Here is a 26065-nt window from a genome sequence, read left to right as displayed (position 1 = left end):
CTCACTCATTTTACTATTAAGGAAATAATCATTTGCTCTTGCAAGTAGGTAGGCCTAGAGGGAAAGAAAAAGATCCATGTCCCTGCAAAGGACATGAACTCATCCTTTTTTATGGCTGCATAGTATTCCATGGTGTACACATGCCACATTTTCTTTATCCAGTCTATCATTGATGGGCATTTAAGTTGGTTCCAAGTCTTTGCTATTGCAGAACTTAAATAAACTTACAAGAAAAAAAAAAATCAAAGAGTGGGCGAAGGACATGAGCAGACACTTCTTAAAGGAAGATACTTATGCAGCCAACAAACATATGAATAAAAGCACACCATCATTGGTCATTAGAGAAATGCAAATCAAAACCACAATGAGATACCATTGTGTGAACCAGTGAGAATAGCGATCATTAAAAAGCCAGAAAACAACAGATGCTGAAGAGGATGTGGAGAAATAGGAATGCTTTTACACTGTTGGTGGGAGTGTAAATTAGTTCAACCATTGTGGAAGACAGTGTGGCGATTCCTCAAGGATCTGGAACCGGAAATACCATTTGATCCAGCAATCCCATTACTGGGTATATACCCAAAGGATTATAAATCATTCTACTATAAAGACACATGCACACATATGTTTTTTGCTATTTGTTTATTTAATATCTTTCTGGACTAATTCTGCAAAGTCTGTCATTTCTATAATGTGCCATTGAATCTGCTTGGTTAACTTAATAGTTAGCCAATGACAGGACAGAGGTTTTCTTAAAGACCTTGAATCAATGCGGCTTTGTTTTTTTTTTTTTTACCGTTTGCTGAGGGGCTCTGTTGTATATATTGGGACATATCTTCAATGCTCAAGCAGGCAGTTTGAAACTCTGCTATGGCCTTCACCTCCTGTTTTTAAAGAGACTTAAAGTCAACTAAAGATGAGCACTTAGAGCCTTCTTTGATATTTCCTGGTTGTGTGTACAGCTCTGCCCATGTGTGTGGCCTTCTAAGTGTCCAGGAATATATTAGAGCTTTGTGAAGCCTTCTGTGGACATCTTATTCCTTAGATTCTTTTACAAAGGTTCTGGTCCAGCCTTTTATTTGCCCCAGTTCATATTGCTACTTCAGGAAATTGCAACCTTAAAAATTTGCCACTGATTATTTTTGACAAATTCCCTGGGGAGTAGGGCTTTTCCAACTGAGCAAACCCTGGGACAGATCAAATAACAACAAATCCTATAAATGGAACTTTTCCAGATAGCTGCCAGGCTATTATTTATGGACAGGGCTTTTTAAATAACTCTAAACCCAGTCCTCACCCTCTAGTGTCTATTTGGCTACTGGTTTTCCCAGTTTCTGTGGTTGTGAGGATGTTCGTGTTCAAAGATGCTGCAGAGCTATGGAGAAGAGGATGGTCATAGAGCAATTTAAAACAGCACACAGTTTGCCATTATCACTGAGATTCAACCTTTTTATTAAATAAACTTTGGGTTGCTGCAAGCCTCTTGTTAATTTCCAGTGTTCTGAATAGGTTGATTTGGCAATATTTTTCAAAGTTCTATTTGCTTTTCTGTAACAGTAGATTCTTGAAGGTTCCTACTCTATTATACCTGAAGTTCCCCCACCCCAACACACAGCATTATCTTTGAATGTAAAAAAATGGAAACATCTTAATATGCATCAATAATGGAAAGGCTAAATAAGTCATGGTATATCCCATGTAATGGAATAATATGCAGCCATTGAAAAGAAGAAAGTAGTCTGGGTTCTGGGTATTGAAGTAATATGTACCATAAACCCCATGACACATGTTTACCTGCGTAACAAACCTTCACATGTACCCCCAAACCCAAAATAAAAATTTGAAAAAAGGAGTTAATAAGTGGAAGTCTGATAGCATCTGAGTGACAAGGGAAGGGAAGAACCACTTTGCATAATAATTAGAGAGAGAGAGAGAGAGTGTGTGTGTGTGTGTATGTAAGCAAAGAAGAAGATCTAAAACTCACTCATTTTACTATTAAGGAAATAATCATTTGCTCTTGCAAGTACGTAGGCCTAGAGGGAAAAAAAAAGGATAGCCTAAATCCAACACTGCCAAAAAAGAAAACATGAAGAATTTTTACTTGGTTATTTGTACTTTTCAGTTTTCTAAATTTACTCTATATTTCCTTTATATTAAAAATAAAATAATAATGATAAATATTCTTTAAGAAATATTTGAGCCACACTGAGGTTCTATGTGATTTAAAAATCTCAAATTGGCCCCATCTGTGTTAGAAAACTTTTCTATCAAATCTGTTTCCCTTTTCTTCCAAACACTGGATGACAACACACATACCAAAACTTACAATAGCAAATCCTTTGAGTAGTGGTATGCTTTTTGATTTAGGGACTCTTTTGAGAATCTGATGAAACCATGTGTCCTATTTCCCAAAAAAAAGTACATATTTACATTATTTGTCTATAATTTGTAAGCATTCAATTAAATTAATTAATCAGGTTAAGAACTGCAAACAGCATGTCTTCATCAATGTGAAGACAGGTGGAGAAAAGCAAGAGATCTGGGAACTTCAAGGCCCTGTATTTATACAGAAGAGAAAAAGATGCCCAGAGAGGAAACCACTTGCTCTTAATCATACTGATGGTAACAGACATGAGCCACATCCAGGCCTCCAAACTCCCAGGTCAAGGCTCTTCCCACCAAGTTACCTTGAATCGTAGAACGAATGACTGGACTGTTTAGGTTCTCCAAAACTCTTACAGGCCCCGTGCCAAAGATAAGCTCCCATTACTGTGACTTCTCTGATTGGCTCTGACCTGATTTCAAGGATCCCTGAGATGGGAAGATAGAGGGAAACCAGACCTGCCATCCAACTGGTATTTACTAAATTTAGATGTTCACACTGTGTTCAGCCTGATAAGAGGCACCAAGTGGTCACAGAAAAAGCCCAAGACACAGACAGACAGTTGAAAGTCTGTCACAGACAGCTATGAAGACATGACTAGAAAACATCGCAGCGTAATTCTGGAGCAACCAGGTGATACCTGGAGTATGCACGCTAGTCCAAGGAGAACAAGGAGAATCTGATGCAGGTGTGACTGTAAAGGCAAGGCTCCATGGAAAAGGAGAGGGAATCAAAGGATGTTCAGAAAGTTAAAAAATAGGGGAAAGAATAGAAGGTATTTGGGGAACAGGAGGCGAGCGGATACCACATGAACAAAGGCAAGGAGAAGGGAAGGAGGACATTGATAGGAAAATAGAGAACCAGGTCTGACAAGAGGTTTGCCAGTGGTTTTCTTGAATACTTCCCTGCCCCAGGGAGCCCTGGCAAGCAGCCCCAGCTTTGGTGCCCCTCTCCCTGGGCCAACCCCAGAAGCTAACTATGCCTGTGTCTGCTTGACTCTCCACAGCTTCCCTTTGCTGAAGGTCTGTACCACTTTTATCACAATGGCCTTGCAAAGGCCAAGAGAAGACGCAGCCTACACCACAAGCAGCAGCTGGAGAGAGACCCCAGGGTGAGTGTTCCCCAGAAGCCTGCCTTCCAATCTCTGCTGCCACAGCTGAGCCCACTGAGGAGGTGTGGAGGGGCTGGCCAGGGATTTTGAAGTAAAGGCACTTATTGTACTATAACAGGGCAAATGGATGCTTTGCAGAGTCATACCAGGGACTCTCTGTTCCTCTATCTGTGCATAATAAATAATCACAGGCCCTTTTGTATGGCTGGAGGAAGAGGATTTTGGGATACCACGCTTTTACTGGCTATCTTCTCCTGAGTTATTACTGAGTGAGGACTTGGGTTGCCTGGGAACATGTTTTGGCCTGTGATGGATGGGAAGACACCAAGCAGTTTAATAAGTCATTTTACGGAAGGTTTCTACTGGTGAATCCACATGCTCAGAAGAGGTTGCCATGCCCCATGTTGTGAAAGGAAAGAATGAGGGAGCCAGTGAGTGAGCAGCTCACAGCAGGCAGTGGACTTCTCAGTATCCATGCATGACTGTGACCATAAGACTATCTCAGCCTTTCTTCTTATCCTGTATTTTCTAGCACTGATCTAATTTACCTTCATGTCTCAGCTGTCTACTTGATATTCATCACTCACATTATTTTAATCTTCAATCTTTACCTTACTCTTGGACTCCAGGTTCCATTTCCTACTTCCTCTGATGGCTCAGATTCAACTTTCCCCCAATCAAACATATCATCTTAGCAACAAAGTGGCTTCTCTTCCAGTGTTCCCACTTCTTGCCTTTCAGAATAGGACCTTTAGTAATCATATTTTCCACCATCCCCCATACCTACACACTCATCAAATTGCGTAGATTCTGATTTCTATTACATGAATCACTAAGAAGGAAAGTATGCAATAACTCAGAGAAGTTGCTTTCTGTACATTGAAGGCAGTGTAACTTCTTCCTCAGGACTCTCAGGGACCAGCTGATGAAAGGTGTGTCAGATGTTTGAGTTAAGGATTTTCACAGGAGATTTCTTTTGAGCTGATAGAATCTGAAAACTCATTCTTGTGGGGCTTTTCACGTGAACATTTCTCTGGGTTTAATTTGGGCTTCAATTAGGAATTCAGATAAAACAGTCTCTCAGCAGATTGCCAAATGACAGGCCACAGGCAATTTTTTCTTTAACTTCTCAAGAGTTCCCACCTTCCCTAAAGAGGACTTTCTGCTCTAGGAAGCCACTTCACTTTTGCAGTAACAATTAAGCTGCCTGTGCTGCCAGCCAATGCCAACTATTCTTAAAGGATCTGTCATAGAAGCTGGCACCAGGACATAAGGGAGAAGCTCTCTATTCTGTGTGTTAACAACCTTGGCCTTGGCTATACCAATATATTGCCTGGGGATGCCCTTGGGCAGCCATATGGACAGGGATCTTGTCCTGAACCCAAGGTGGGCACCAGTAGACAAAGATTACTCTGGTGCACCGTGACATTGGTCTTCCCTACACTTCAGCCCTATGCTGTAACCTTGCCATTTATGGCCAATTGTTTTCCTTTTAGTTATATATTTTCTTAAAAGTCTCATTGGCTTCTCTTCTTCCATGATTAAAAGCATTGCTCCAAGATTACTCAGAAACATATAAACTGGGGGCAGAAGGAAAGGGATACTTAAAAGGCTTGCGCTGGGAAAGAGAACTGAGGCACAGTAGAACTCAAAAGTCACAGGTCAGAGAGACTATTTAGCACCACTGGCCTGAGCTTTTCCCATTCTAGCACATATGATCTCTGAAATGCTGATTCTTGAAGTGTACAGTGACATTTTTTAAATAGAAAATGGGACTGATTGGGTAATAATAAAAAGAGGAGATCAGGCACTGGCGATTCTGATCATTTGTCTTTCTCCTCAAAATATTATCTATTATCACCAAAAAGGGTGTCTATTTCCCCTTCATTAACTATTATAAGGGTCCTGGTAGTCAAATGCCTCTATCTGGTAGTTGTAACCATCTGCCCTGCCCATGAAGACCAACAGAAAGTGGCAGAGAAACTAAAGAAGATCGAGTTTCCTATACCTTTTCTCTATCTTGTCATCAAGTTTAAATGTTGGGGATGTTGTCAATAATAAACTCATTCTAGGAAGCACAAAAATCTCGTAATTCTTTGCAAAACGAAAAAAAAAACTGCTAACGATGACTGCCTTTTTCCAAAATATTAGATTAAGGTCTGAGTCTTTCCTGCAAGATGTTCTTGTGGTTGTCTAATTTTGGCATCTGCTGATAGAAAAATAGAGTGGCAACTATTCTGAAACAAAAATCGTTGACTGTGAACAGTGCAAGAATAGTAAACTAAAGATTCTGCCTTGTGGATTTATAGATGTTAAACCAAAGGGTAAACAAGTCTAATGTAGGAATACCCCAGTTTGGGGGTTCTCAAACACATTCAAACAGGTTGCAAAAAGAAAAGTAAATGAAAGTATAGAAAGAAAAGGAGAAGGACCAAGTAGCCAGAATGAAGTCCAGGCTTTCAAGTCTTATATAGATGTTGCAAGTTATGCTTTATAAACGCAGAGTTTAAGAGTAAGTTGTTTCATCATTTCCTGAAATGTACTGTCTCCTAGAACTGCTAACTTTAACTACGATTGCAGCCCCAACCCCCAGCTTCCTTCTGCTTCCTGTCCCTGCACCACTTCCCAGCCTCTCTCACTCACTGTCTACAGGTTTGTGGTAAGGAACACAAAGCCCAGGGAGGTTGGTCTGAGCTGCTACTCACTTTCAGGGCTTCATCTACTGAGGTAGCTTTTTGACCAAAGAGCTCCAAGCTCTGCTATCAACCCAAGAAATAAAAAAGAAAAAGGTAGAAACCCAAGATAGTTAGTTTTTGGCTTTTTTTGACTTCAGACCAGAAATTTCAACGATGCTTGTCTCTCATGTAACAACTAATTTTTAAGTTTAAAGGTAAGCAGAAAAAAAAAAAAAAAAAAAAAAAAAAAGACTAGAAAGAGCTAAAGTGCTACTTTCCATACGTTCATCTTTGTTCATCAAATATGCAGACAATAGCTGGGAAAACAGATTCTGATGTAGACTGTGTTAAAGATGTTCTCTTCTCTTTCCAATTCTTCCTGCTAAAAGGTTAGCTGACTGCTGAGTATCATCATTTAGATGCTAAAAAGCAAAAATTGTGTCTTGTTTATTTCTGTAATATCTTTGCACAGTGCAGTTCTGAGCATATACTAGATACTGAGGAAATGACTGAGCATGTCAAATGAATGAATGATTATTATTTTTTCTTCAGGGTTTTAAGCCATGGAATAATATTGCCTTTCTCATCTTATATTTTCCTCCCTATCCCAAAATGTGTCTCCATTAGGAAATAAAAGTACTATACAGTCTTTTCCCTAGTGCCTCTTTTACATACATTTTTAATTGTGGGTAACAGAAACCAATGACTGTTTCATTACTCAAGTTTTATCACAAAGAATCCCATGAAGAACCAGTTCTTAATTTCCAAAGCCCAATCTGCCTTCTTCCTAATCACATTCACAGGCGTGGTACAGGCACCAAAGCAGGACAATGTGTCTGGAAGATTTTGATAACGAAATAATTTGAAGAGGTAATAAATCAATTCAACACTGGAATGAAATAATAAAACTAAAAATACCTTCTCAACATCAGGGTCAAAAACAAATATGTTATGCCCAAAAGCTCTGTAAGATTTGTTAAACATTAGCTAGAACAATACCAAAAAATCTTAAAGCCAAACCTATCTTCAGTCCCTGGTCAACATATCAAAACCTCATAAATTCCACAAGTACTGGAAAAGCTTCTGAAGAGTGGATTTATTTAAGATAATATTTGCTTCCCAGCTCTGTCAAACCATACTTGTACATCTGAAATAGAATATTAAAGTGAAATATATTTTTAAAACATGAAGGACTCATCATTCTATGAGTAACACACACCAGTCTTATGGAAGCAAAATAATTTTATTTTAAAAAAGCTGAAATTCATTTCTTGAGAGAGGTTATATTTGATTGGAGAATTAAAAACATTTATTTCCTTTACTAGGCAATTTTATTAGACCACACAATTATTCCTCAGTCGTTTTTAAACATGTTTCAGTTTTACAAGTCAGAAACTTCTATCAGTCCAATAAAAACTTTCCTTGCTTCTCTCATCTCAAAGAATGGATGATATTTCCTTTGTATTCTATATTTGGAAGCTGTATCTTTCTAGCTTCTTTCTTATCCAAATGTATCCACATGTTTAATAACCATAGAAGGCAGCCACACGGTCTGGTTGTGATCTATATTTGTTCTTTAAGGGTTTATTCTTGAATACGATTGTCGAATTTTCAGGATACTGCCAATAACCCACAAAAGTTAGCTTCACTGGGTCATATAATCACTTCAGAAATCTCATAATACCACTGGAGCAAAAGAAAAGTTTCCTATTCTTTAAAATTAACTGGACATGATTTATACGATTTGTGTGTATTGTGGCCAAAGTGTTATTTCCTTTCATTTATAGTAGTTAACTATTTGATTACATATTATAAATTAAAAGGGAAGAGAAGGGAAAATGCTGTTACCTTTTGGAAAGCCTGTTTACTTTTTTTTTTCTTTCTTTCTTTCTTTCTTTTTTTTCTCTGAGATAGTCTCACTCTGAGAATTATAGAGCAGGAAGAGTCTTAAGGAAACATTGATTCAGCCCTTGACCTTGAAGCATTAAAATACAATTTTACCACTGAGGCAAAATAGACCCAGAGGAGAGAAGGTGACTTCCCTGGGGCCACGCAGCTATAATTGATAGGAAGAAAATAAAACTCATGACTCCTCCCAATATGAAGTCTGATTTAAGTAAAAAGCTAAGTGAGAGTTGATATTGCTTATGAACTTGTCGTTCTTTAAACAATTGTTTGCACTAATTAGTCCCGGAATTTTCTCAATTAAAAATACTGTGGTGAAAAGAAGTGAAGTTACATCCTAAGTTCATGTCACTTATGTGAATTCAGTGAGCTCAGCTGTAAATGGAAAAGTGAAAAAGAAGAGGGAAATACAAAAGGTGGCACTTGAGCTCACTATTCTGCTCAATTTACTTATGCCCTGGAGTGGTCTTGAACTGAAGGCAACTGAGTATACAGTTGGCCTTGGTTCCCTGGTGACCCTCAAAGTGGAATCATTTCACCTTTCTGGGGGAGAGCCTGTAGCATTTAAAGATAATGCTTTTGAGACAAAATATTTCCTAACGCAAGCTGACTTCTTCATCAGCTGTGAGAACAACGGGACACGACCAGGTTCCATTGTGAAAGGGAAATTCCACACTTGTGATGTATTGAGACACAAAATCAGTTAAATTAATTTTAACCATGCATAAGTTCCACTTTGCACGCTTTAGAATTCACTCCCTAAAGTGTGATTCTTCTAGGAAAAATTTAACAAAGATGGGGTCCTCATTTTGGATTTCCCAGAAACAGACTCTGAGATGCAGAGTTGTGTGCCAGAGACTTCTTGGAGAGCAAGGAAGAGAACATTGGGCAAAGGGAGAAGCTGAGCAAATGTGCTTGCTACAGGGGCCTCAGTCAGTTTTACAGGAAACTTAGAAACAGGGGTGGCCCTTCAGAGTCACCCCAGTGTGAGGCAAAGGGATCAGGCTTTTGTGCCCCCATAATGACCAGTTATTGGCATGGGCACTCCCTCGAAGGAAACATAGTCTTAGGTAAATTACCTCCTGCTACCAAAGGCAATTCTCAGTGAAAGAAACTGAGCCACATTTAGCAGCTGGAGGAAATGTGTAAGGGCACTAAAGAGGAAATCTGGGGAGTGCACCACAGTTTTCGTTACACCTGCCATGCCCGCTTCATTCAACTTGTCTGTAAACTCACATTTGATTCAAGAGGCATTTTCTGGGAGCCAGTTCCAAGCACGGATCATCCCCAAATACATTTAGGAGCATGAAAATGAAGTATACACATCCATCCCTTGAAGGAGCTTACCACCTTGGAGGAGTGTGTTTGGGTGTGCTGTACTCCATGATCCTCACTCGGTTCCACTCTGACCTCATTAGTTCACCTTTCCTGGCTTGGTGACAGGTCAGTGGAGGAACATGGCATTGTTCCCTGCATTGCCCTTAGGAAGAGCTCAGGCAGTTGCTGGCACTTCTGGAGATGTTAAAAAAAAAAAAAAAAATGCCAGTTTACAACCAGACCTGGGAGCACACATTTTCTCCTGAAGTAAGGATATAATGAGGCTTCATGCATAGGACAGTGGTTCTCAATGGGGCACAATTTTGTCCCTACGGAACATTTGGCAATGTGTAGTGACAGTTTAGATTGTCACAATGGGTGGGGGTGGGGGGTGTTACTGGCATCTAGTGAGTCAAGGCCAGGGATGCCACTAAATATCCTGAAGGCACAAGACAGCACCACAACAAATAATTATCTGGCCCCAAATGTGAATAGTGCTGAGCGTGAGAGTTCCTGGTGTAGGGGAACAGCCCTAAAGTCGGACAGTCATCACGTGATTTCTTCTCTGCCCCTGTCTGCAGTGTGGCCTTACACAGGTTAGTATCTAACCGTTGATGACTCAGCTTCCTCATCTACTAAATAGGACAAGAATTAGTCCACATGATCAAAGGGTCTCCAGATCAAATGCCATAAAACAGGTGATGCATTTGTCACTGTGCCTTACTTTTCAATTACTGCAAAACAAATTACCACAAACAAAGCACCTTAAAAGAACATGAAGGTATTATCTCAGCATTTCTATAAATCTAGTACAGCATGGCTGGATTCTCTGGTTAGGGTCTCAGTGGGCTTCAATCAAGGTATTAGCCAGACTGGGCACTTTCCTATCTGAAGCCTCTATGGAAGAATTCACTCCAGGCTCCTTCACGCTATCAGCAGAATTTGGTTCCTTGGGGTTGCAGGACTGAGGTCCCCGTTTCCTTGCTGTTGGCCAAGTTTATGCTCTGCTCTTAGGGTCGCTTGCCTTTCTTTTCTTGTGGCTCCCTTCATCTTCAAGCCATCAAGTTATCAAATTTCAAGTTATCAAATCTTCCTTGCATTTCTCATCTCTCAGACTCTTCCCCTTCGGTTTTTACAGGCTTCACCAGAATCACTCAGATAAACAGAAAAATCTCCCTTTCTTAAGGTCAGCAAAATAATCAAAGTTCTGCCTGATCTTTGACCTTTCTGAAAGAGTGGACATGGCTTCCCAGATCAGGAGCTGTCCCTGCACAGTCCACTTCCCACCCACCCCTGCTGCCCTTTTCCAGAGATTGCATTGAACTAAGAGGGGAAAACATGAATCTGTAGGCACGTGAGCTCGACCATATTTTGAACCCAAATAGTGAAGCCAAGAGACCCAAGTAAAGCAGTTTCTGACTTAGCCTCCCATCTGTGGCCAAATTAATTGTTTAGATAACATGCCAAGAGGTCAGCAGGTGTAAACCATTCATGAGTGATGTATGTTGAGAGTTACTTGACAGCATCAGGAAAAGGAGACATGCAATGGGAGAGGTACACATAAGAAGCAGGGCAGAGGTGTCTTCATGGATGCCCCAACCTGTGGGAAAAATTCATCTGTTCTAATCCTCTGCTTTCAGAATGCGGCAGGGAGGACTTCCAGCATCTCCTCTGGGCATTGCAGATATGCCTGGCTTCCCGCCTCAAAGAGCTGCTGCTAGTGCTATAATTAACTATTTGTGGGGAACAGGGGAGAATTATTTACTACAGCTACAGAAAGGCACAGGGAAAGCTGCTAATGAGTAAGCCTGGTTTTTTTCTAGATGCTGTTTTTTTCTAGATGTTCATTTTTAAATGATGGATACCGTTCGTGCTGTCATGCTTCCTAAAGGAAAAGCGGGAACTCTCTGGGAGGCATCATGCTAGCAAAGCCAGAGATCTCTTGGGAGTTTTAACTCTCTTTGGTAGAATTCTAACAAGCCTTGGTGTAGAGAAAAGTTAACATGGAGAAAATTGGTGGCTCTGTATCATCTTTACAATTCACAAGGTGAAGAATCTCTAATCGTGGGCTAGCAAACCTTTAGGACTTCCTGGGAAAATCTTAGATGTTTGAAGGGCAAAATTCTCCTGATCTGCCTCACCTGATTCCCTCCCCAATCTTCCCCAAGATGCAAAGGAAATGCATTTATATATCCAAAATGCCTCTATTATATCTTCTAAAAATGATTTTATGTATATGCTTATTAAATTCACAACGTAACTCTCTTATCTAGTTGTTGGTTAGCAAACCAGCATTCATTCAGCAAATCGTTACTGAGCCCAGACTATATACTGGGCTCTCCTCTGCATACTGAAATATAACAGTGAACAAGACATAGCTTTCCTCCCAGCGGGCTTGTATGCTAGTGGTGATGAAGGAGAGAAACAAAAAACAGATGACCAAACAATTGTATAACTAGTGGTCAAAATGCTCTGATAATGAGTAGAGCAGAGTATGGGAAGAGGGAGAGCCATAGAGGGGTGCTTCTATTATATAAAAAGCATCCAGGGTTGGCTAGTCTGGGAAAGTGGCATTTAAATATAGACCTGAAGGAGATGAGGAAGGTATCCATGTGGATATCTGAAGAAAGGGCACTCCAGACAGAGGAACCACCAAGGGAAAACGCCTGGAATCCAGGACACACCTGCTGTGTTCCAGGAACAGCAAGAATGCCAGTAAAGCTGCAAAGGAATGAGCCAAGGACAGTGGGGAAGGAGATGAGGTCAGAGAGGAAAAAGAAAGCAAGACCATGGATGACATAATAAGCCAGGTAAAGAACTTTGAATTGACTCTGAATTAGATGTGGCTTCTCTGCCTATGGGCAAATAATAGACAATGGTGTGGAGGTGTGGATGAGAGACAGTTGGACTAGAGAGATCCGTGCAAGGTGATTGCAATATTCCAGAAGAGAAAGGCCAGTAGCATAGGCCAGGGTAGAAGTGATGGAGGCAGTGAGAAACAAATCAGATCTGGGAGTATGTTGAAGGTAGAGTCTTCAAATTTGTTGATGCATTTCCTGATGGATTAGATGAGGAATGGAAGAGGAAGCGAGAAGGCAAAGGTGACTCCTAAGTTGTTGGCCTGCGTTACCATAGAATGAAATGGCATTTATGCATATGGACAAGATGGTGAGAGAAGCAGGTTGATGGGGAGTGGTCAGGGAATTAAGAGTTTAATTTTAAGCACGTTAACATTTGAGATTTGTATTAAGTAACCAAGTGGAGATGATGTGAAATGAACAGATGGACTTAAGGATCTAGAAGAGAGGTCAGAGTTGGAGATAAAAATTGAGAGGCATCCACATATTGTCAGCGTTCAATGCCAGGAAACTAGTTGAGCTTACCTACAAAATGAGTGTAGTTATAGAAGAGAAGATTTGTGGGACTGAGCCCTAAGGTACTCTAAGATTTAGAAGTCAAGGAGATAACTGGGGACGAGCAAAGGAGGCAGAAAAGCAGCAAGTAATCTAGAAACAGGATCAGAGATCAAGAGAACACCAACTTAGTCATTGTGTTCTAGCTCGTCTACATTTTACCATAGTAAATTGGTCATCCCTATAATTATTTCTTATTAGAGGTATGAATGTTTCTTCACTTTTCCCCTCTCTGATCTATTTTTCAAATGCTTTCTCAATGGGTACTGAAATACATGGTTCACACATGAACTTATGAAATTAAAATGGTGTCATGAATTTTGTTTCAACTGGATACTGGTGTATCTGGGCTAGGTAGTGTGTTTTAAAGCAGCAGAGGGTCACATTTGACTCAGAATGATGAGAATCTAGCTCTTAATCCTGAAATCCCTACTAGGCACTAATTCAGAGCCAGGACCTCATTCTGTAAGCTGTAAGGTGAAGTTACCAGGGAACAGCCTCTGTTTGACATGGCAAGGGAAGAACCTGAATTGGGAATCTCTTTTTAATTTTAAGAAACTATAAAAGCCACGAGAAAGATCATGTTTGACTGTAAACCAAAAAGAAAAAACCTTACCCTCCAGTTAAGGAAAATAAAAATCTAAGTTGTGGTTGATTTAATTCTGATCACATTTTCATAGATTTCAGAAAGATAGAGTTTTTAAAAGAATTTCCCGTTAAAATTCAAAAATCTTTCTAGAATATAATTTCTCACTCCTCAAACCTCTGCTTCAGAATAAATTTTATTCAATATTTAGCTTTAGGAGACTATACAGTTCCTTAATGGTGACATAATTGAACAGCTGTAATCGTATGTCTATCTAGCTACTGAATATTTCTAAGATAATGTTTTGTGAGGCAAAAGTGGTTTGAAGTTGGAGATGCCTCAAAAAAACATTTTTTAAATACTCTTTAGAACTCTCTCTGGGTATTTTAAAACTGGTTTAGCTATTTTCCCTTTTTGATTCCTATTGACATGTTTGTGATCGCATCTCCATCTATAAACAGGTTTCACGCTCTTAAAGCTAAACCAAGGGAATTTTGAAAATGAGTGGAATTGAATTCCTGCCATTTCCAGTAATTTCAAAGCCTTATGGGTTCAGGAGAGGATAACAGTACAGCCAGGTCTAGAAATGAGTAAACAGCAGTTAGGCAAAGAGATTCATGTCTGAATAACAACCCAATTGTTAGAGTTTATCTAATTGGTTTGCCATTATCTGTACCGAAAACGTTGTGTTTTCATCTTGTCTACGATGAGCATGTCCCATTTAGCAGTAAAGAACTTATTGCCTGAGAGAAAACAGGTAAGACAAAACAATTTTCCATTTTTCATTTCTCCTGAAAAGGGAGAGCAGTCCACCCCAAATAAAGAATAGTTTAATGGGTGTTAGTTTTTAAGGACACCTTAGAGAATCAACATAAGAAAGTTCCTTCTCCCAACAGAAGCAAAGCAAAGCAATTAAAACCTATTGTGTGGAAAGAGACCCAAATAATTGTCTATCAGGGAGAAAAGGAACATGATAGAGAGAGTCCAATTTGAGGTCATTCTTGAGTTTCAGTACTTACACTGACACCAATTAACTGTGCTCTCCTTGAACAAACCATTGTTTCCCCCAGTCTTCAGTTCTCTTGTCTATACAATGAGGAGTGTGGACTAGTTAGTCTTTAAAATGCCCTGTTAGGTCCTAAATCTGAGATTCCAGGGACAAACCTGAAGCCTGTCCAACTGGTTAATATCAAAGCCAAGACTAAAAACCCAGCAATTCTAACCAGTTTGTGATCCTTCCTTTACATGTCTTCCTTTTCATCTGAGAAACAGGGCTTTTTCTTTCACCAATGCTCTAAAGTGTTTGCAAGAACTAGCATTTATATGTTGGTATCCTCATCTTATAGGAGACAATTTCAAATCCTGTGCTGTTCAAACCAGTTCAACAGAACCCTGAAATTCCATTTCTTGTCTTGGGGGAAATATTAGATGATGAGGTAGAGGTTATTCATCCACTTCAAAGATAATAGCTCCTCTATCATGTTTTAGAAATTGGGATTTGATTTAAGATTTCACTGGTATCATGGGTGTGAAGGAGTGGGGGTCCTTAAAATAAAAAATAATGTTTGAAAACCTCTGATCAATAAACAAGTTCGATTCTTCAGCCTAGTCAATCAGTGTGTCCAACAGGGTTAACAAGCTGGATGCCTAGACAGGCCACGCAAATAAATTACAAATTGAGGGGGGTCAGGTGTAAGCAAAACAGCTACTCAAGCAAGAGAATAAACGGCAGAATGATCTTCTCCTCTATGTGAGGAACACAAAAGAGAGTGGTGGGGACTGTGGTGAACCTGAGTGTACACACCCTCTTAAAAGGAGGAAGCAGATTCTTATTCTCAGCTGACTGTTACCTCCAATATTGAAAGCCCATGGTTGCCACATCTGCAATTTTTGAAGAAAAGTAGCAACTACCAATCTTCATATTCTTTTATCTTTTAAAAAAATCTGAGTGATTAAATTAAAATTTTTTAACACACTGTCCAATCTAAAGAAAATACATCAGCAGAACAAATTTTTCCATGCACTACCATTTTGCAGTCCCTACTCTACAACACAGGACAGGATGACCCCTGGTAGAACACCTCTATGACTAGTCCTTGACTTCACTATTTGCCGAGGTAGTCCACATAAAAGTTCTTCCTTAAGGGAATCCCAAAGCTACTTCCTTGTAGCTTTAATTCATAATCCACATTCTCCTTTCTGAGGCCAAATTAATCTATCTTCCATGTGAGAACGCTTCAAACATTTGAAAATAGTTATCATGCCCCCTGGACCTTCCTGGAGTAAGCATTCTTGGTTCTTTCAGATCTTTCGGATGTTTTCATCGAATTTGGCACTTCTTTTCCCATGCCTTCCTGATTACACCTCTCTGAACATTACTGGAGAACAATACACTATAATATCCAGGTCTGCTCTGATGATTTCAGAGTTGTATTGCGTGCCTACTTCCCATATCTCCCATATTTTAAAAGCTATTCTTCTATTAGCACATCTTAAAATCATTTTAGCATTTTTTGGAAGTCATAAGATCTGACATTGATTAATGGTGACCCTACAATTGGCTAAAATTTCTAGGTTCTTCTAAAATACACTCATAAACCATCCTTGAAGGATCAAGGTATTGGTTCTAAAACAAGGAACCTTTAAAAAGGATTTATTTTTTGAATTTTCATCATATTAGAGTTCATTCTGACCTGTCAAGATTTTATTAGATTTGAATTCAGTCTCCTTCCCACCTTCTTGTCATCTATGATTTTGATCAGCATCAGTATCTTCAACAGTTCTTAACAAAAAAGTTAAATAGTATGAAGAAAAATGACAAAGTTCAGAACCCTTTGTCCAGGGTGATATGAATCTATTAATATAGACTCTAAGGAGTGTTTCACACTGGCCCCATATTAAAAGGAAATTCTCAAACACCCAAAGTTCCAAAAAATCATTCAAGTTAAGTGAAAAAACAGTGTCTCACCAGGGAGGCTATTTGAAGACTGTGTTTATGTGGCTTAACTCCATCACTCTGAATCTGGTTGATTTGTGTGTGTATATGGCTCTCTGAGAAATCAGTTTATTTGCCATGGAACAATCTAATTTGGTCATTCACGTGACCAAAATTACCAGACCAACATGTTTTCAATCCAGTCCCTTGAGGCAATTTGATTTCTGCTGATAACTTGTCCACACACCTGCTACTGATTGATGTTTTATCATGAAAATTTTAATTACAGAACCAAAAATCAATGGGTAATTGTTAATTTCAAGGGTGCCAGGTGGCACTCAAGTGTAGACCAAACCAAATTTTTATAAAACTTAATAAAGTGATTTCCTTTAAATGAGTAAGTCAAAATATCTCAGACATAGACTAATTCAGCTAAGGATCATATTTTCCACAGCTGAAATATTAACTATCATTGAACTTCTATCAGTGCTTCCAAAATAATTATTCTAACACTTATTCATGTGACATGGGCAAGTCATTTAACCTTCACTAATTGTCTTCATTTTATCATCTTTACCATTAAATAACAATGAAAGTCCAAATCTCTGGAAATAAATTGCCTTAATTTTTAATCCCTATCATGGAATTACAAAGAAAGTGCAAATGTCTGCCAATACATGCCTAAGACTTCAAAGCTAGAAGTATGACTCCCTCTTTGAAAGTACATGTTAATTTCACAAATAATTTATAACTTTGCCAAAGCAGAAAAGGTGATAGTGTCATCTACTCCTTTTGCGTCTTCTTTGTTCTCTACTTATTTTCCTTGCCTGCCCCTACTCCATGAAAAACATGGGTGTGAATTAAAACAGAGTTCTTTAAACTGTGTTCTGCTGGAGTCCTTGGATTTTCTACCAGAACAGTTGTGAATAATGAAGATATTAGGATAAACTAGGTTATACTGCAGTAACAAATTAACTTTTAACTCCCAATGGTTTAATATACAAATGTTTCCTTTTCGCTGTGCTACAAGTCACAAGTCCAGCATGAGTTGGATAGAGTCTTTGATTAATATAATGCTGTTGAAAGTTTCACCATCTTGAAATGCCACTATCCTAGCACATGGCTTCCAGGACACTGGAAGAGAAAGAGGAAGTGAAAGTGTAATAAGCTCTACCCACTTGTAAATGCCTTAGCTTGAAAATGTTACATACCACTCTGCTCACCACCCATTAGCCAGAACTAGGCACAATGAATGTCTTAATGAAAAGAAGTTAAGAAGTGGTTCTCCCATGTGCTCAGGAAGGACAGACAAACTGGATTTGGGGAGCAGTAGAAGTCCCTTGCATAGTGTATTTTTTATTCAAAACAATAATAAACATGTGAATAAAAGCCCATATTCTATTCTTCTGGGTGATCCTTGGGGTTGAGACTTTCCTATAAGTTCAGCACTCATGTTTATAACTGTATTGGCAACAATACTACCATTCAGTCTCTGGCTATTGAGAAAGGGTGGGATATACCCTGGGATGCTTCTATTGGAAAACCATTGGAAAAAAGATGTTTCCTGATTGGAACAATCTCTCTCATCATGTGTGACCTTCTACAATAGGACCTGGCTCCTCCTCTATCAATAGGTAGAGTCTATTTCTTCACCCATGTGAAGGCTCTGTAACATTGTATCTGGTAGAACATGATGGGAGTGATACTGGGCCGATTCTGGGCATAGCCAGCCCCTACCCGACCTGGTAGCTTCCACTCCTTCCTCTTGGAAGCTTAAGAAGTGTAACTACCCTGAGAATGCCGTGCTGTGAGTAGGCCAAGCCAGGTGGAGAGATTGATATACCATGGGGAGAAAGAGAGGGCAAGGAGCACCAAGAAACCAGACCTATGAGTGAAGAAGCCATCTCAGAAGTGGATCTTTTAGCCCCAGTCCTAACTGCTGCTACCTGGAGACAAACTACCCAGTCATGTCTTTCCTGAATTCCTGACCCAAAAAATCTTGAGCCAAATAAACTGATTGTTTTAAGCCATTAATGTATGGTGTCATTTATTATGCAGCAATAGATAACAAGAAGACAAACAAATTTTCCCACCGGGGTAGAGGGGATGAGTGGTGGAGAACTGAGTCATGGCATAGAGCACATTAAAATGAACCCCGAGACACTACACCCCAGCAGTCTACAGTGCAGTCATATTGTGTTTTAATCAGTGTTGTTTATTTGGCTATTATTGTTTTCATGGTGTTGTCTATATTTAACTTGTAAACTTGTTTTGGTTTTATAGTTGTATAGGAACCATAACATTAGGAGTTCTTACTCTATTTTGTGCATATTATATACATATATATAATGCTGGAAGACTAAAGAAAAATGATTTTCCTTATAAAAGAGTTCATTTCTTGTTCAAGTTTATTCAAGTTTAAGAAATCAATGCATTTGAAAAAGAGCTAAAAGAAGTAGGCTTTTCCAAATTATAAACTTCGGCATGAAACAAAAGCAATGCATCCCTTCTGGAGCAGTAATATCAGCACGTAACAGCGTACATAGTGAGAGGAGAGTCAAAGGAAGAATCGGGAGTTGTGAGTTCTAATCATAGCTCAGCCATTTATTGTCTATGTGGGCTCCATATAACCACTTAGCTTTTATGGTCCTCAATGTCCCCATCTGTGAAATGATTAATGACATCATCTGTGCTTATTTCATGGGGTTACTCTGGCAATCAAATATGATAGAAAGAAAAGTTCTCTGAAAACTGTGGAGTGTTACTGTTGTTCATAGAGATCCAGGCCAGAGTCTTAAGTTTTGTGCTGACAAATCTAAAAAGAGTCTAACTAAAAATGTGTAGCAACTGAGTTTAAAAGAACCTCAAATAAAATTATCTTTAAAAATTCAAACCAGTGTAAGATTAAACAGGAAATACATTGGATTTACATTTTCTTTGAAGTATGAGGAAACGTGCAGTCTGCTGGAATCCATCACACCTGCTTGGTCAGGAAAAAGAAGAGGGTGAACTCAGAACTCTTGTCCCTCTCTAAATTCCTGTAACCTCCTAGTCTCTCTGGAGTGTAAACCTGTGGCCAAGATTTTGAGCTTTGGATAAATTCTAGTTTTAATCTCAGGCCTACCACTCACTCACTTGCCAGTTACATAAGTTTACATTGTTATTTAACATCTCACAACCACATCTATAAAATGTGGGTAATAATAATATTACTTATCTCAAGGGTTGATGTGAACATTAAATGAAATGATGCTAGGGTAAACGTTCAAAAGCTGATAGCCATGATTGATAATATTTTGTTCTCTAGCATTTGATTACATGGTGACTGATACTGATCTCTGAGACTCGCCCATGTATTAGCATTTTTGTTCACTGCTGTCCTTTAGCAATTTTACATATCATAAAAAAATAAGTTATGCATGGTGGTTTTATTTTCATTTTACCAACGTGATAGTTTACAGTTTTAAAAATCAAATGCAAGGCTTATAATTAAAAACAGATGCATTTTGCTCCAGCTTTCCCAAATCCCAAGTCTCAGTCCCTCAGAGGCATTACCCACCAATTCTTTAAGTGTTTCTTGTGCTAATTAACTCCACATTTTAAAATAATGTGTGTATGCTGAAATATGTGGATTTGTTTCATTTCAGATGTTGTCTATTGGCTTTCTTCTATGGAAGATGAGTATTTAACTTTTAAATGCAGCACACACACACACACACACACATATACCATGTTTATATTTTTTTCTGGCTTTTGAATATACATGTATCACAAGATGGGGCTAAATTAATATTCAGTGTTCATATTATTGTTGAGTCCTTAAGTACTATTTACAGTTGAGCCACTTATACCAATAACATCCCCTCCTCTCTCAAACAGCTTTTTGTTTCCCTATAGTTAATAATGGCCCTGTAATCCCAACACTTTGGGAGGCCGAGGTGTGTGGATTGCTTGAGCCCAGGAGTTCAAGACCAGCCTGGGCAACAGAGCAAGACCTCGTTTCTACAGAAAAAAAAAAAAAAGTTAACTGGGCATGGTGGCACATTCCTGTAGTTCCAGTTACTTAAGAGGCTGAGGTGGGAGGAGTGCTTGAGTCCAGGAAGTGGAGGTTGCAGTGAGCCGGGATGGTGTCCCTGAACTCCAGCCCAGGCAACAGAGTGAGACCCCGTCTGAAAAAAAAAAAAAAAAAGATGGCTTTTTTTTTTTTAATTTGCTCACTTTCCTATCTCCTTATGTCTAATTTTTCCCCCTACACTGTCTAATAGTTTCCTAATTTTTTTCAGTATAGTCAAAGCATCCCCTAAGTGATCCATTGCTTTATTTGGTTGTCATCCATCCTAGAGACAGCATCCTTTGGCTTCACGATATAATGGTTGCTCTCTGGATCAGCTCACACCTCTTACCCTAGCACTTCCTTCACTATTATCCCAGGAGTTCCCTGTTGGCTGGATAGTGTTAGATTCCTCTTTCCTGGAACCCCTTCATTTCTCTATCTCAGATTATTTCCTCATTCGATGGAGAATGTCCTTCATGAGAGGTGACTTTGTAGGACTTTTAATCTGCGTTCAAATCAATTAACAGTTTGACAGGTTATCAATTATTAGGTTGGGAATAAACATCTCTCAGAAATTAGCAAGTGTTTCTCTGTTATCTTTGCCTACAATGGTGACATTGGGAGGTCAAGATCATTCTGATTCCCATTTCCTGGTATTCCTCTTTCTCTCTAGAATTTGCTCTTAGTTCTCTGCATTTTGTAGTGAAACTCATTTCTCTTATTAGATTTTTTTTGTTTGTTTTAAGTTCATTTTTTTCCCATGAAACCTATGTTTCTATTGACATGACATTTGAAAATTCACTGCAAAGTTTTAAAATGTGTGTGGCCCGGTCGGGCACGGTGGTTCACGACTGTAATCCCAGCACTTTGGGAGGCTGAGGCAGGTGGATCACCTGAGTCTGGAGTTCGAGACCAGCCTGACCAACATGGAGAAACCCCGTCTCCACTAAAAATACAAAATTAGCCAGGTGTGGTGGTGCATGCCTGTAATCGCAGCTACTCCAGGGGTTGAGGCAGGAGAATGGCTTGAACCCGGCGGCAGAGGTTGCGGTGAGCCAAGATTGTGCCATTGCACTCCAGCCTAGGCAACAAGAGCAAAACTCTGTCTCCAAAAAAAAAAAAAAAATGTGTGTGCCCCATCCACATGCAAATATCCTTGTTTCTCTGATAAAATTGCCAATTCTATTCTTGAAGTGCTGATTCAATAAGTGTTTTTAAAGAATATTTTTCTATTCTTTCATTTTGTTATTTTTAATTACACAAGTAACGCATAAATGCATTTTTATGCTAAACATCCAAACAAATGTAGAAGATAAAGAAAAAAACCACTTGTTCCAAATCCAGCTCATCTCCTCCTCAGAAGAAAACACTATTACCAATTTAATCTGTAGCTTTCAGACATTTTATTATATGTCAATATGGTTATACATGCACATATGGAAATAGTTTAACTTGTGTGTCAAGAATTTTTTAACCAAAATTGAGTCGTATTGTATATACTATTTTGCAAATTCCTTTTTCCATTTAGTAGTATATCTTAGAGAATTTGACTTACAAGTACACACATACTGAATTTTTTTTATTAGTGACTGCATAAGATTCCAAAATGTAGATACACTATTTATTTAACTATTAACCTAACGGTGGAAACTTCTTTCAAACTTTTCACTACATAAACAACGTAGCATGCTTCCTTGTGCACAGATATAACTGTTTCTTTAGGATAGCTGTCAGAAGTGAAATTGATGGGTCAAAGTTGTGTTTTGGTCTTGAAATTATGCCTTATCCCAGAATGATGCCATATGGAAATTAGACACAGGCCCTTGTGTTTTAGAAAGTGTGGCAGAGCCTTCTCAACTTTACAGTCACCCAGAGGAAGTTATAAAAGTCAGAAGGGACCTATGGCTACATATAGTGGGCCATGTCTAGTAAGAAGGTAGTTTTGTTCCAGAATTCTTTAGGTAGGGAAGTGCTCTAACATCGATTAGCTCTACCTAAGACAAATAGAAGATTCTCCATTAATTCCCCAAGTCAGGAAGTGATAATGAGGTACACTTAGTGCCTGGGCATTTAAGATCAAAATGATACCTGAGTAATTAATTGGCACTTTCCATGTGCCTTTGGGCTTTCTACCTGGCCAAATAAGCATATCTGCCAGTGTGTGGCAAGTGACAAACTCCCACACCAACCATTTGGACGCTCGTATATGCTGCAAAAATCAGTTGTTCCGATTTGCTTTTCAGCAATCTTAGTGGATTATTCCTTTCTGTCCACTGCATTTTCACTTGTCTGGAAGGTCTTTCAAGCAATATGACTATAATTTACAACCAAATCTGACCTCCTGCCATCTTTGCCTTCTCCTTCTTTTTCCTGAAGACTTCCTTCCTCTCCCTTTAAAAGCAAATATTTTTACTTGAAAGTACAGTAACCCAGGTGAGGTTCACCTGCAAGACTCTCCATCTGAGGTCATACTGGGCATGTGACACTTCTCAGCAGATCATCCACGTTGACTACCCATCTATTAGGCAGATTTGGAGACAACCTCTTTGTCCTCCTAACTGTGCAATGGAATTAGGCTTCTCCCTTATCTACAATGACCCCATACCTAACTTTCAGCCTTCCTGGAACTCCCTTTTTATCTGAACACTTCTCCTGGCCCTGATGAAGAATGCAGTCCAGAAGGAAAGCCAGTGAACTTTGAGGTCAGGTGTTCCTGTCCCTTGGGAACAAACCTCGGTAAGGTCTAGACCCTAAATGTGGGTGCTTACATACAACGAGTTCCACCCTTACTATCATACCAGTGTTCCCATGGTGATGCTGAGAATGTCTCAAGGACCTTTCACTCAGCTATTGTATCAGTTCAGGCTTCTTGGTCTGAGCATGCCAAAGACCATATGTAAATGTTTTGTTTCTCTTTATTCTAAGTAATCTGCCCACTTAACTTGGCTGGTACAGCTTCTCATCCATGGCCCACCTTTTATCGTATTCTCACCTTTATGTTTGCTGCCCCCTGTTGGTTGCTGTGAATCCCAGTGAATGCTATGTGTTACCCAAGCAATTGCAGGCCATGGCCAGCCTATGCAGCAAGCCAGCTGTTCTAATACATTTTCTTGCAGGAATGAGAATATTTCTGAACCCTCTGGACATTGCCCTGCCACTCTCACCTGATTCTCATGCTTACCGCTCCCACCTGTGGATAAAGTTTCTCTGTGGGAATTGCAGGGAAGCTGCTATTCTTAGTATGATGTCTCAGTAAGCCACTTGACTATTGTCCTTAGGTACCTCTCCTTACCTATATTATGCTAAATCTTTGACCTTCCTAGTGCCATTCACACGATCCATAACAGTTCTCTCCTACCCTGGAATATTCTCTATTAGTCTGACTCCACCTTTCAGGAATTTCTCATAGTGTATGTTCCACTGGAGGCACCATTTTTGCTTTCTAATGCAATTAAGGATGTCTATATAGACATGTATATATTTACACATATGTATATGGATTTATGTTTATATAGCGGTGTATCTGCACATTAAATGACAGAAAGACAATCCCTACCTCTCTCTCTCCATACACACACATGTAAACACACACACACACATATGTATGTATATGTATATTCTGTATATCATATTATAGGATGATACATATATATGTAATATCAAAGGATTCAAAGAAGGGAGAAGATATGGGAAGTGGCTCTTAGTCTGCCATTTGTGCTGAGACCTATGTAGCTTTAAGAAGAAATATGATTTATTTCATTGGCTGTGCTTGTTTTTGACCCAAATGTTCAGTTTAGCCCGTGGCCTGATCTTTTCTAAGACAAGCTTACTCAAGCAAAGAAAAAGGAAAGCTCCCCATTGTCACGTTGAATACCGATAAGTTCATGCCAACATAATACCTCCTCCTCTTCTTATTTCTGTAGCTCAGGATAAAAAGATAATCTCCAAAGGAGGCCTAAAGAACGGCCACATTAATTAAAGGAAAGAGTTTTTTGTTTTGTTTTGTTTTTTTTCTGAGAAGTGCCTAACCACTAATGGGCGAGCAAAGGAGACTCATTAGTGGAAGTATTTCCTTTGAAAGAGCACACACGCTGTGAGAAAAAAAAAAAAAGGTTATGCCAGGCTTTTCTCTTTTTCAATAAAGTGACACCTTTTGTCTTTTTCTGTTAATAACACAGGCTGCGGAGAATGAGTCTGAGGAAGGCTTGTAGATAAGCTGCCATGATTGGAAGATTATTCAGATCTTGAGTTTCTTATTTCTCCATGTTCTGGGGAAAGAATTTTCTTCATCGTCCATGGCCTGTCTGAAGAATGGTTAGTTAGGATTGGGGATCTTAGGGAGTCAGGCTTAAGAGAGATGGTTTATACTCCCTTATTCCAGTTAACTGGTGAACCATTTGCCATGAACACCTTTGGTAGGTCATGCTCCATTTAGCAACTGGGCAGGGAACCCGATCACTTCAAATAATACATTCAAACAGAAAGGCAAAAGATGCTCTAATAGCTAGATGGAGAGATAGGCGGACACACAGATAAACAAACACGATAAAAAGATGATAGAGATACCAATAAATATGTAGATAAATGAATGGATAGGTAAAGAGACTGTAGAATAATTAGCTAAATTCTGCAGAAAGACCTAAAGGGAAAATACATATTCACAAGTGGGGGCACTCAGGGTGAGTTTGAATCTTTAAGGAGATTTCAAGAGGCATGGAATGAGGTCTAGGATTCGCATGAAAAACTGGGATCTTAGTTGGAGCACATTTTACTAACACCCCATAATGAAGGTTACACACAGAAACAGCCTCAGACTCTCCAGAAGGAACTGTCGAATTTGATGAGCACATATAGAGCTAGACCAAGTGGATGGGACGCTGAGGCTGGGCTTCCATACCTTAAGTACCTACAAATCATGTGAGTGATTAAAAGATTTCTTAGGCCAGGCCTAATTTCTAATCATCTCTCTCAAGCCAGCATATGGCCACCGTATGAGTTCAAGAATGAGCATTTTTTTGAAAGGCACTTAAGGCTTCGGTTTCCTGCACTGAAGAACTAAGTCACTGGCAATTTGCTACGCTAGAGAAACAGGCAGGGGACAATTCCATCTTAGGTGTCAGCACTTCACATTGCTTAATCTAAATCCAACAAGCACGCTTGCTCAGCCCCAGATCAACTGGAGTAGAAATCACTTATCCACTTCTCTTCTACCCAAGCCTCTCTTTATGAGTACAGATATGGAAAACAAGCCTGCCAAATCAGTTTATCATTGCAGGAGCCATGGCCAGAATCCACATGTCCCATATCTAATGGGTGTGGCTTCAGCCACGTTCTTCATTTACATTTATACTGTTGACAAGCATCCATGTAGCCCCGACTCTCGTGGGCATTCTGTTACGTCAGCTGCACCCCTACCCTTACCATCTCACCTGGTTTGGGAGTTAACAAAGCTCTGTCGTCTTCTGAGTACTGTGTGAGATGGCCCAGAAAGATATCGTTGTTCTCACTTGGGAACACTATTCCCACTAAATGGAGAGATGGAGGTTTATGGAGCTAACAGTCGAAGAGTAACAGTCACATCCAGGTCTTCAGCAGCACCAGGCGTGGTCCCATATACATGACCTCTGACTGCTCCTTCACTAACAAGGCTCGTCTAATCTGGAACTGCGTCTTGTGCTTTCTAACT

The 26065-nt window shown here is 39.4% G+C and overlaps 1 protein-coding gene across 3 annotated transcripts in view; it reads left to right on the top strand.

The window, feature by feature from the left end:
• Nucleotides 1-26065, top strand: part of PCSK2 (proprotein convertase subtilisin/kexin type 2) — a 256935-nt gene that overhangs the window by 30858 nt on the left and 200012 nt on the right. For 2 of the 3 annotated variants that reach the window (XM_023217814.2, XM_023217813.3), the window contains one exon: nucleotides 3390-3494. The exons of the other annotated variant lie outside the window; for it this stretch is intronic. In XM_023217814.2, the coding sequence (XP_023073582.1) occupies nucleotides 3390-3494 (105 nt within the window). The remainder of the gene's footprint in view (nucleotides 1-3389; nucleotides 3495-26065) is intronic. 3 annotated transcript variants of the gene reach the window in all.

The sequence above is a fragment of the Piliocolobus tephrosceles genome, chromosome 20, assembly GCF_002776525.5.
Source record: "Piliocolobus tephrosceles isolate RC106 chromosome 20, ASM277652v3, whole genome shotgun sequence".
Classification (NCBI taxonomy): Eukaryota; Metazoa; Chordata; class Mammalia; order Primates; family Cercopithecidae; genus Piliocolobus; species Piliocolobus tephrosceles.
The sequence above is the reverse complement of the archived record's forward strand: the minus strand, read 5'-3'. Positions and strand labels throughout refer to the sequence as shown.